The sequence below is a fragment of the Nerophis lumbriciformis genome, linkage group LG25 (genome assembly GCF_033978685.3).
Source record: "Nerophis lumbriciformis linkage group LG25, RoL_Nlum_v2.1, whole genome shotgun sequence".
Classification (NCBI taxonomy): Eukaryota; Metazoa; Chordata; class Actinopteri; order Syngnathiformes; family Syngnathidae; genus Nerophis; species Nerophis lumbriciformis.
This window is the reverse complement of record NC_084572.2, coordinates 37,183,518-37,196,802: the sequence shown is the minus strand read 5'-3', so window position 1 is coordinate 37,196,802 and position 13,285 is coordinate 37,183,518. Positions and strand designations below refer to the sequence as shown.

Below are 13,285 nucleotides of genomic sequence, written 5' to 3'. Positions count from 1 at the left end.
CCCAATAAGGAAAACCATTGCATTTAATAGAAAATGTCTCATTTGACAAGTGCTCCCCCTCTGGTCAACATATGAAATAACAAGTGTGTGTAAAATATTGAAATGCGCCCCCCTTTGGCCAAAATTAATTAACAAGTTCGGACATAAATCATGGTCCCAATAAGGAAAACCATTGCATTTAATAGAAAATGTCTCATTTGACAAGTGCTCCCCCTCTGGTCAACATATGAAATAACAAGTGTGTGTAAAATATTGAAATGCGCCCCCCTTTGGCCAAAATTAATTAACAAGTTCGGACATAAATCATGGTCCCAATAAGGAAAACCATTGCATTTAATAGAAAATGTCTCATTTGACAAGTGCTCCCCCTCTGGTCAACATATGAAATAACAAGTGTGTGTAAAATATTGAAATGCGCCCCCCTTTGGCCAAAATTAATTAACAAGTTCGGACATAAATCATGGTCCCAATAAGGAAAACCATTGCATTTAATAGAAAATGTCTCATTTGACAAGTGCTCCCCCTCTGGTCAACATATGAAATAACAAGTGTGTGTAAAATATTGAAATGCGCCCCCCTTTGGCCAAAATTAATTAACAAGTTCGGACATAAATCATGGTCCCAATAAGGAAAACCATTGCATTTAATAGAAAATGTCTCATTTGACAAGTGCTCCCCCTCTGGTCAACATATGAAATAACAAGTGTGTGTAAAATATTGAAATGCGCCCCCCTTTGGCCAAAATTAATTAACAAGTTCGGACATAAATCATGGTCCCAATAAGGAAAACCATTGCATTTAATAGAAAATGTCTCATTTGACAAGTGCTCCCCCTCTGGTCAACATATGAAATAACAAGTGTGTGTAAAATATTGAAATGCGCCCCCCTTTGGCCAAAATTAATTAACAAGTTCGGACATAAATCATGGTCCCAATAAGGAAAACCATTGCATTTAATAGAAAATGTCTCATTTGACAAGTGCTCCCCCTCTGGTCAACATATGAAATAACAAGTGTGTGTAAAATATTGAAATGCGCCCCCCTTTGGCCAAAATTAATTAACAAGTTAGGACATAAATCATGGTCCCAATAAGGAAAACCATTGCATTTAATAGAAAATGTCTCATTTGACAAGTGCTCCCCCTCTGGTCAACATATGAAATAACAAGTGTGTGTAAAATATTGAAATGCGCCCCCCTTTGGCCAAAATTAATTAACAAGTTCGGACATAAATCATGGTCCCAATAAGGAAAACCATTGCATTTAATAGAAAATGTCTCATTTGACAAGTGCTCCCCCTCTGGTCAACATATGAAATAACAAGTATGTGTAAAATATTGAAATGCGCCCCCTTTGGCCAAAATTAATTAAAAAAAATAAAAAAATATATATGTATATAGAGACATACTGTAATAACTTGAAGTAAATAATGAAGATTAAAAAACAATTACAAACAAAAAATAACCATATATTTGTTTATACATTTATATTTTTATTACATTAATCACACTTTTGAATTGAGAATGTCGTGCAGGAACGTCATTTATTTGCGGCAAACTTTAGTAAAGCTAACACTTAATGAAATAACAAGTGTGTGTAAAATATTGAAATGCGCCCCCCTTTGGCCAAAATTAATTAACAAGTTCGGACATAAATCATGGTCCCAATAAGGAAAACCATTGCATTTAATAGAAAATGTCTCATTTGACAAGTGCTCCCCCTCTGGTCAACATATGAAATAACAAGTGTGTGTAAAATATTGAAATGCGCCCCCCCTTTGGCCAAAATTAATTAACAAGTTAGGACATAAATCATGGTCCCAATAAGGAAAACCATTGCATTTAATAGAAAATGTCTCATTTGACAAGTGCTCCCCCTCTGGTCAACATATGAAATAACAAGTGTGTGTAAAATATTGAAATGCGCCCCCTTTGGCCACAATTAATTAACAAGTTAGGACATAAATCATGGTCCCAATAAGGAAAACCATTGCATTTAATAGAAAATGTCTCATTTGACAAGTGCTCCCCCTCTGGTCAACATATGAAATAACAAGTGTGTGTAAAATATTGAAATGCGCCCCCCTTTGGCCAAAATTAATTAACAAGTTCGGACATAAATCATGGTCCCAATAAGGAAAACCATTGCATTTAATAGAAAATGTCTCATTTGACAAGTGCTCCCCCTCTGGTCAACATATGAAATAACAAGTGTGTGTAAAATATTGAAATGCGCCCCCCCTTTGGCCAAAATTAATTAACAAGTTAGGACATAAATCATGGTCCCAATAAGGAAAACCATTGCATTTAATAGAAAATGTCTCATTTGACAAGTGCTCCCCCTCTGGTCAACATATGAAATAACAAGTGTGTGTAAAATATTGAAATGCGCCCCCTTTGGCCACAATTAATTAACAAGTTAGGACATAAATCATGGTCCCAATAAGGAAAACCATTGCATTTAATAGAAAATGTCTCATTTGACAAGTGCTCCCCCTCTGGTCAACATATGAAATAACAAGTGTGTGTAAAATATTGAAATGCGCCCCCCTTTGGCCAAAATTAATTAACAAGTTCGGACATAAATCATGGTCCCAATAAGGAAAACCATTGCATTTAATAGAAAATGTCTCATTTGACAAGTGCTCCCCCTCTGGTCAACATATGAAATAACAAGTGTGTGTAAAATATTGAAATGCGCCCCCCTTTGGCCAAAATTAATTAACAAGTTAGGACATAAATCATGGTCCCAATAAGGAAAACCATTGCATTTGATAGAAAATGTCTCATTTGACAAGTGCCCCCCCTCTGTTCAACATATGAAATAACAAGTGTGTGTAAAATATTGAAATGCGCCCCCCTTTGGCCAAAATTAATTAACAAGTTAGGACATAAATCATGGTCCCAATAAGGAAAACCATTGCATTTGATAGAAAATGTCTCATTTGACAAGTGCCCCCCCTCTGTTCAACATATGAAATAACAAGTGTGTGTAAAATATTGAAATGCGCCCCCCCTTTGGCCAAAATTAATTAACAAGTTAGGACATAAATCATGGTCCCAATAAGGAAAACCATTGCATTTGATAGAAAATGTCTCATTTGACAAGTGCCCCCCCTCTGTTCAACATATGAAATAACAAGTGTGTGTAAAATATTGAAATGCGCCCCCCTTTGGCCAAAATTAATTAACAAGTTCGGACATAAATCATGGTCCCAATAAGGAAAACCATTGCATTTAATAGAAAATGTCTAATTTGACAAGTGCTCCCCCTCTGGTCAACATATGAAATAACAAGTGTGTGTAAAATATTGAAATGCGCCCCCCTTTGGCCAAAATTAATTAACAAGTTCGGACATAAATCATGGTCCCAATAAGGAAAACCATTGCATTTAATAGAAAATGTCTCATTTGACAAGTGCTCCCCCTCTGGTCAACATATGAAATAACAAGTGTGTGTAAAATATTGAAATGCGCCCCCCCTTTGGCCAAAATTAATTAACAAGTTCGGACATAAATCATGGTCCCAATAAGGAAAACCATTGCATTTAATAGAAAATGTCTCATTTGACAAGTGCTCCCCCTCTGGTCAACATATGAAATAACAAGTGTGTGTAAAATATTGAAATGCGCCCCCCTTTGGCCAAAATTAATTAACAAGTTCGGACATAAATCATGGTCCCAATAAGGAAAACCATTGAATTTAATAGAAAATGTCTCATTTGACAAGTGCTCCCCCTCTGGTCAACATATGAAATAACAAGTGTGTGTAAAATATTGAAATGCGCCCCCTCTGGCCAAAATTAATTAAAAAAAATAAAAATAAAAATATGTATATAGAGACATACTGTAATAACTTGAAGTAAATAATGAAGATTAAAAAACAATTACAAACAAAAAATAACCATATATTTGTTTATACATTTATATTTTTATTACATTAATCACACTTTTGAATTGAGAATGTCGTGCAGGAACGTCATTTATTTGCGGCAAACTTTAGTAAAGCTAACACTTAATGAAATAACAAGTGTGTGTAAAATATTGAAATGCGCCCCCCTTTGGCCAAAATTAATTAACAAGTTAGGACATAAATCATGGTCCCAATAAGGAAAACCATTGCATTTAATAGAAAATGTCTCATTTGACAAGTGCTCCCCCTCTGGTCAACATATGAAATAACAAGTGTGTGTAAAATATTGAAATGCGCCCCCCCCTTTGGCCAAAATTAATTAACAAGTTAGGACATAAATCATGGTCCCAATAAGGAAAACCATTGCATTTAATAGAAAATGTCTCATTTGACAAGTGCTCCCCCTCTGGTCAACATATGAAATAACAAGTGTGTGTAAAATATTGAAATGCGCCCCCCTTTGGCCAAAATTAATTAACAAGTTCGGACATAAATCATGGTCCCAATAAGGAAAACCATTGCATTTAATAGAAAATGTCTCATTTGACAAGTGCTCCCCCTCTGGTCAACATATGAAATAACAAGTGTGTGTAAAATATTGAAATGCGCCCCCCTTTGGCCAAAATTAATTAACAAGTTCGGACATAAATCATGGTCCCAATAAGGAAAACCATTGCATTTAATAGAAAATGTCTCATTTGACAAGTGCTCCCCCTCTGGTCAACATATGAAATAACAAGTGTGTGTAAAATATTGAAATGCGCCCCCCTTTGGCCAAAATTAATTAACAAGTTCGGACATAAATCATGGTCCCAATAAGGAAAACCATTGCATTTAATAGAAAATGTCTCATTTGACAAGTGGTCAACATATGAAATAACAAGTGTGTGTAAAATATTGAAATGCGCCCCCCTTTGGCCAAAATTAATTAACAAGTTAGGACATAAATCATGGTCCCAATAAGGAAAACCACTGCATTTAATAGAAAATGTCTCATTTGACAAGTGCTCCCCCTCTGGTCAACATATGAAATAACAAGTGTGTGTAAAATATTGAAATGCGCCCCCTTTGGCCAAAATTAATTTAAAAAAAAAAAAAATATATATATGTATATAGAGACATACTGTAATAACTTGAAGTAAATAATGAAGATTAAAAAACAATTACAAACAAAAAATAACCATATATTTGTTTATACATTTATATTTTTATTACATTAATCACACTTTTGAATTGAGAATGTCATGCAGGAACGTCATTTATTTGCGGCAAACTTTAGTAAAGCTAACACTTAATGAAATAACAAGTGTGTGTAAAATATTGAAATGCGCCCCCCTTTGGCCACAATTAATTAACAAGTTAGGACATAAATCATGGTCCCAATAAGGAAAACCATTGCATTTAATAGAAAATGTCTCATTTGACAAGTGCTCCCCCTCTGGTCAACATATGAAATAACAAGTGTGTGTAAAATATTGAAATGCGCCCCCCTTTGGCCAAAATTAATTAACAAGTTAGGACATAAATCATGGTCCCAATAAGGAAAACCATTGCATTTAATAGAAAATGTCTCATTTGACAAGTGCTCCCCCTCTGGTCAACATATGAAATAACAAGTGTGTGTAAAATATTGAAATGCGCCCCCTTTGGCCAAAATTAATAAAAAAATAATAAAAAAAAATATATGTATATAGAGACATACTGTAATAACTTGAAGTAAATAATGAAGATTAAAAAACAATTACAAACAAAAAATAACCATATATTTGTTTATACATTTATATTTTTATTACATTAATCACACTTTTGAATTGAGAATGTCATGCAGGAACGTCATTTATTTGCGGCAAACTTAGTAAAGCTAACAATTAATTAAATAAGTGTGTGTAAAATATTGAAATGCGCCCCCTTTGGCCAAAATTAATTAACAAGTTAGGACATAAATCATGGTCCCAATAAGGAAAACCATTGCATTTAATAGAAAATGTCTCATTTGACAAGTGCTCCCCCTCTGGTCAACATATGAAATAACAAGTGTGTGTAAAATATTGAAATGCGCCCCCCTTTGGCCAAAATTAATTAACAAGTTCGGACATAAATCATGGTCCCAATAAGGAAAACCATTGCATTTAATAGAAAATGTCTCATTTGACAAGTGCTCCCCCTCTGGTCAACATATGAAATAACAAGTGTGTGTAAAATATTGAAATGCGCCCCCCTTTGGCCAAAATTAATTAACAAGTTCGGACATAAATCATGGTCCCAATAAGGAAAACCATTGCATTTAATAGAAAATGTCTCATTTGACAAGTGCTCCCCCTCTGGTCAACATATGAAATAACAAGTGTGTGTAAAATATTGAAATGCGCCCCCCCTTTGGCCACAATTAATTAACAAGTTCGGACATAAATCATGGTCCCAATAAGGAAAACCATTGCATTTAATAGAAAATGTCTCATTTGACAAGTGCTCCCCCTCTGGTCAACATATGAAATAACAAGTGTGTGTAAAATATTGAAATGCGCCCCCTTTGGCCAAAATTAATTAAAAAAAAAAAATAAAAAATATATGTATATAGAGACATACTGTAATAACTTGAAGTAAATAATGAAGATTAAAAAACAATTACAAACAAAAAATAACCATATATTTGTTTATACATTTATATTTTTATTACATTAATCACACTTTTGAATTGAGAATGTCATGCAGGAACGTCATTTATTTGCGGCAAACTTAGTAAAGCTAACAATTAATTAAACAAGTGTGTGTAAAATATTGAAATGCGCCCCCCTTTGGCCACAATTAATTAACAAGTTCGGACATAAATCATGGTCCCAATAAGGAAAACCATTGCATTTAATAGAAAATGTCTCATTTGACAAGTGCTCCCCCTCTGGTCAACATATGAAATAACAAGTGTGTGTAAAATATTGAAATGCGCCCCCTTTGGCCAAAATTAATTAAAAAAAAAAAATAAAAAATATATGTATATAGAGACATACTGTAATAACTTGAAGTAAATAATGAAGATTAAAAAACAATTACAAACAAAAAATAACCATATATTTGTTTATACATTTATATTTTTATTACATTAATCACACTTTTGAATTGAGAATGTCATGCAGGAACGTCATTTATTTGCGGCAAACTTAGTAAAGCTAACAATTAATTAAACAAGTGTGTGTAAAATATTGAAATGCGCCCCCCTTTGGCCAAAATTAATTAACAAGTTCGGACATAAATCATGGTCCCAATAAGGAAAACCATTGCATTTAATAGAAAATGTCTCATTTGACAAGTGCTCCCCCTCTGGTCAACATATGAAATAACAAGTGTGTGTAAAATATTGAAATGCGCCCCCTTTGGCCAAAATTAATTAACAAGTTAGGACATAAATCATGGTCCCAATAAGGAAAACCATTGCATTTAATAGAAAATGTCTCATTTGACAAGTGCTCCCCCTCTGGTCAACATATGAAATAACAAGTGTGTGTAAAATATTGAAATGCGCCCCCCTTTGGCCAAAATTAATTAACAAGTTCGGACATAAATCATGGTCCCAATAAGGAAAACCATTGCATTTAATAGAAAATGTCTCATTTGACAAGTGCTCCCCCTCTGGTCAACATATGAAATAACAAGTGTGTGTAAAATATTGAAATGCGCCCCCCTTTGGCCAAAATTAATTAACAAGTTCGGACATAAATCATGGTCCCAATAAGGAAAACCATTGCATTTAATAGAAAATGTCTCATTTGACAAGTGCTCCCCCTCTGGTCAACATATGAAATAACAAGTGTGTGTAAAATATTGAAATGCGCCCCCCCTTTGGCCACAATTAATTAACAAGTTCGGACATAAATCATGGTCCCAATAAGGAAAACCATTGCATTTAATAGAAAATGTCTCATTTGACAAGTGCTCCCCCTCTGGTCAACATATGAAATAACAAGTGTGTGTAAAATATTGAAATGCGCCCCCTTTGGCCAAAATTAATTAAAAAAAAAAAATAAAAAATATATGTATATAGAGACATACTGTAATAACTTGAAGTAAATAATGAAGATTAAAAAACAATTACAAACAAAAAATAACCATATATTTGTTTATACATTTATATTTTTATTACATTAATCACACTTTTGAATTGAGAATGTCATGCAGGAACGTCATTTATTTGCGGCAAACTTAGTAAAGCTAACAATTAATTAAACAAGTGTGTGTAAAATATTGAAATGCGCCCCCCTTTGGCCAAAATTAATTAACAAGTTCGGACATAAATCATGGTCCCAATAAGGAAAACCATTGCATTTAATAGAAAATGTCTCATTTGACAAGTGCTCCCCCTCTGGTCAACATATGAAATAACAAGTGTGTGTAAAATATTGAAATGCGCCCCCCTTTGGCCAAAATTAATTAACAAGTTCGGACATAAATCATGGTCCCAATAAGGAAAACCATTGCATTTAATAGAAAATGTCTCATTTGACAAGTGCTCCCCCTCTGGTCAACATATGAAATAACAAGTGTGTGTAAAATATTGAAATGCGCCCCCTTTGGCCAAAATTAATTAAAAAAAAAAAAAAAAATGTATATAGAGACATACTGTAATAACTTGAAGTAAATAATGAAGATTAAAAAACAATTACAAACAAAAAATAACTAAAAGCTTACCTTTTTTATATTTGCACAGTATGTTATTATTATTAATGTTGTAAATACAAATCTTTATATATCTAGAAAGGGTGGTCCTAAAGAGGTAGGTATTTTTCAGAGGTCTCAAGAAGGTAACAAATACAAGAATGGGTGTGTGTGTGTGTTCTTGGATTTCTACCCTTCTTGAGACATCAACCAGGAAAAGTATCTTCCATATGAGGAGGTGTGAGCAAGTGATGACATAAATCATGGTCCCAATAACATTGCATCTAATAGAGAATGTCTCATTTGCACCCCCTGGTGGGGAAATCTATCAAAATGAGGGTGATCCCAAAAAGGAGGGATTTTTCAAATGGACTGTGTGTCGGTTTTAACATATGAAATAACAAGTGTGTAAAAAAAAAAAAAAAAAAAAAAAAAAAAATTGTATATAGAGATATACTGTAATAACTTGAAGTAAATAATGAGGATTAAAAACCAATTACAAATCAAAAAAAAAAAAAAAAAAATATTAAAAGCTTACCTTTTTCATATTTGCATAGTATGTATATATTATTAATGTTGTAAATACAAATCTTTATATATCTAGAAAGGGTGGTCCTAAAAAGGTAGGTATTTTTCGGAGGTTTCAAGAAGGTAAGAAATACAAGAATGTGTGTGTGTGTGTGTGTGTGTGTGTTCTTGTATTTGTACCCTTCTTGAGACATCAACAAGGAAAAGTAGCTTCCACATGAGGAGGTGTGAGCAAGTTAGGACATAAATCATGGTCCCAATAACATTGCATCTAATAGGGAATGTCTCATTGGCACCCCCTGGTGGGGAAAATCTATCAAAATGAGGGTGATCCCAAAAAGGAGGGATTTTTCAAATGGACTGTGTGTCGGTTTTAACATATGAAATAACAAGTGTGTAAAAAAAAAAAAAAAAAAAATTGTATATAGAGATATACTGTAATAACTTGAAGTAAATAATGAGGATTAAAAACCAATTACAAATCAAAAAAAAAAAAAAAAAATATTAAAAGCTTACCTTTTTCATATTTGCATAGTATGTATATATTATTAATGTTGTAAATACAAATCTTTATATATCTAGAAAGGGTGGTCCTAAAAAGGTAGGTATTTTTCGGAGGTTTCAAGAAGGTAAGAAATACAAGAATGTGTGTGTGTGTGTGTGTGTGTGTTCTTGTATTTGTACCCTTCTTGAGACATCAACAAGGAAAAGTAGCTTCCATATGAGGAGGTGTGAGCAAGTTAGGACATAAATCATGGTCCCAATACGGAAAACCATTGCATCTAATAGAGAATGTCTCATTTGACAAGTGCTCCCCCTTTGGACAACATTTATTAAAAAAATAACTAAATATGTATATAGAGACATACTGTAATAACTTGAAGTAAATAATGAAGATTAAAAAACAATTAAACAAAAAATAAATAAATAAAACAATAACAAAAAGCTTACCTTTTTTATATTTGCACAGTATGTATATATTATTAATGTTCTTTATATATCTAGAAAGGGTGGTCCTAAAGAGGAAGGCATTTTCAGAGGTCTCAATAAGGTAAGAAATACAAGAATGTGTGTGTGTGTTCTTGTATTTCTACCCAACAAGGAAAAGTATCTTCCATATGAGGAGGTGTGAACAAGTGATGACATAAATCATGGTCCCAGTAACATTGCATCTAATAGACAATGTCTCATTTGCACCCCTGCTGGTGACATCTATCAAAATGAGGGTGGTCCCAAAAAGGTGGGATTTTTCAAATTGACTGTGTGTCGCTTTTAAAAGTGCTCCCCCTCTGGTCAACATATGAAATAACAAGTGTGTAAAAAAAAAAAAAAAAAAAAAATACAAAAAATGAAGAGCTCCCCCTCTGGCCAACATATGTAATAACACGTGTGTGTGTCTGTGTGTGTGTGTGTGTGTGTGTGTGTGTGTGTGTAAGAAATTGAAATTAATTAAAAAAAAAAAAAAAAAAATTATATAGAGACATATTGTAATAACTTGAAGTACATAATGAATATTAAAAAACAATTACAAACCAAAAACAAAACAAAAAAATTAACTAAAAGCGACATCGGTGTGTAAAGGATATAACCACATAGGCTCAGGAACACTTCAGAAAACCACTGTCAGTAACTACAGTCCGTCGCTACATCTGCAAGGGCAAGTTAAAAACTCTACTATGCAAAGCCAACGGCATTTTATCAACAACACCCAGAACGTTGAAAAGGGTTTGCAAACCATTCTATTCTGTTTTTATTTATGATTTACACAAAGTGTGAATGTGAGTGTGAATGTTGGCCCTGCGATGAGATGGCGACTTGTCCAGGGTGTACACCGCCTTCCACCTGAAGGCAGCTGTGATAGGCTCCAGTACCCCCCCGCAATCCCAAAAGGATACGCGGTAGAAAATGGATGGATGGATGGGTTCAGAGAATCTGGAGAAATCACTGCATGTGAGCGATGATATTACCGACCTTCAATCCCTCAGGCGGTACTGCATTAAAAAGCGACATCGGTGTGTAAAGGATATCACCACATGGGCTCAGGAACACTTCAGAAAACCACTGTCAGTAACTACAGTCGGTCGCTACATCTGTAAGTGCAAGCTAAAACTCTACTATGCAAAGCCAACGCCATTTTATCAACAACACCCAGAGCGTTGAAAATCATTCTGTTCTGTTTTTATTTATGATTTACACAAACAAAGTGTGAGTGTGAATGTTGTCTGTCTGTCTGTGTTGGCCCTGTGATGAGGTCGCGAGTTGTCCAGGGTGTACCTCGCCTTCCGCCCGAATGCAGTTTACCTTTTTAAATGTGCATAGTATGTATATATTATTAATGTTGTAAATACACATCTTTATATATCTAGAAAGGGTGGTCCTAAAGAGGTAGGCATTTTTCGGAGGACTCAAGAAGGTAACAAATACCAGAATGTGTGTGTGTGTGTGTTCATGGCCAAAACATGAGTTCAAAATGTTTCCAGTGGGGGCCACACACTGAATAATGAAAGAATGCTGGGGCCATTTTGCTATTTTTCATTTTTAAAACCAATAGGCTCTAGCACCCCCCTCGACCTTAAAAGGGACAAGCGGTAGAAAATAGATGGATGGATGGAGGGCTACCCTAAGTTTTGGTGAACTTTAAAGGTCCTGGGGACCCAAAATGGTCTCAGTCACTAAAGTGTTAAACACCTTTTCATTCAATGTTTTCCTTTATTTTCATGATTACTTACATTGTCTCATCAAAACTATGAATGAACACAAGAAGGTGAAATAACTGAAAACATGTTTTATATTCTAGTTTCTTCAAAATAGCCACCCTTTGCTCCGATTTCTCTTTTGTACACTCTCGGCATTCTCTCCATGAGCTTCAAGAGGTAGTCACCTGAAATGGTTTTCACTTCACAGGTGTGCTTGAAGCTGATGTCAAACTCGAGGCCCCGGGGGCCAGATGTGAACCCACCACATCATTTCATGTGCCCTGGAATATTAACATGAAGTACTTTCTCTTTCCAACTCCATTCTGACTGAAAGAAATACACACTTTGTGTACTCAAATGTTTTAGAAATCGAATACTAGGAAATTCCCACAAAACTTTTTGTGAATACCAACTAAACTATTTGCTTGACTTATGAGTTCAAAGTTAGTCACCCGCTGTAAACATTAATTTTAAAAATAAATACAATTTTTACGATAACAAAAAATTGGAATTTGACCATTAAAAAAACCTTCATTTATTCATTCAGTGGTACAGTTTTCACATTTACAGTCATTTACTGTAAAAACTGTAGATTTTGTGAGAAAAAGTGGTACTATTTTCCCATTTACAGTAATTCACGGTAAAAACTGTAGATTCTTCTTGCCGTCCGTAGCGTTCCTACTCGTACGGATCCTTCATTCGTCACTCCAAGCAACGTTTGTAAGTTTTACAATGTAACTAAAACAATTCTTACTTCGTAAACCGCCCCGTGTGTGATGTCTGTAGTTGTGTTTTCAAGCATATTTGTGCGTGCTGTCGCAACGTAATCAAGCGAGCGTAGTTAGCATGAGCTAATATGCTAACATCTTTACGCGTGTCTGTGTCCGTTTCACAAATTCCTCAGTAAGTTCACCAAAACGCCACCGTCTGTTTAGCTGATTGGAGACCTAGCTTGCGCAGCTAGTGGGTCCTTGACCATGACTTCTGTTTTGTTTGATCAGCCGTTTTACTGCCGTGTTACAGACACCCTGTTCTGTCACTATTCTGTCAGTGTCCCTTCGTCGCCTGACTGAGGAGCTGACCAAAAACCGAGTCGTCCTTCTGGCAAAGTGCTGCTGGGGTGTCAAAGTCCACCACCTTCCCAGCATGCATCACCAGCACACGCTCACAGTCCATGATGGTGTTCAACCTGGTGGGGACACGGACACACACACACACACATTGACTTGTCAAGAAACACACACACACACATCAGAAAACACACTTTTACACAAACACACACACAGGTCAATAAACACACATTAAGTCACAGATACTTTCACAAACATGCACAAAAACACACGTATTTACACACACAGGTCAATAAATACACATTAAGACACAGATACTTTCACACGCACACACATATTTACACACACAGGTCAAGAAACACACATTAAGACACAGATACTTTCACACACACGCACATAAACACGTATTTACACACACAGGTCAAGAAACAC

At 34.8% G+C, this 13,285-nt stretch overlaps 1 protein-coding gene across 1 annotated transcript in view; it reads right to left on the bottom strand.

Moving 5' to 3' along the window:
• Positions 1–11,444: 11,444 nt before the first annotated feature.
• abcc10 (ATP-binding cassette, sub-family C (CFTR/MRP), member 10) overlaps positions 11,445–13,285 on the bottom strand; it is a 56,247-nt gene continuing 54,406 nt past the window's right edge. Inside the window, exon 21 of the mRNA XM_061984349.1 lies at positions 11,445–12,972. Coding sequence (XP_061840333.1) covers positions 12,831–12,972 — 142 coding nt within the window. The 3' untranslated portion in view covers positions 11,445–12,830. The remainder of the gene's footprint in view (positions 12,973–13,285) is intronic.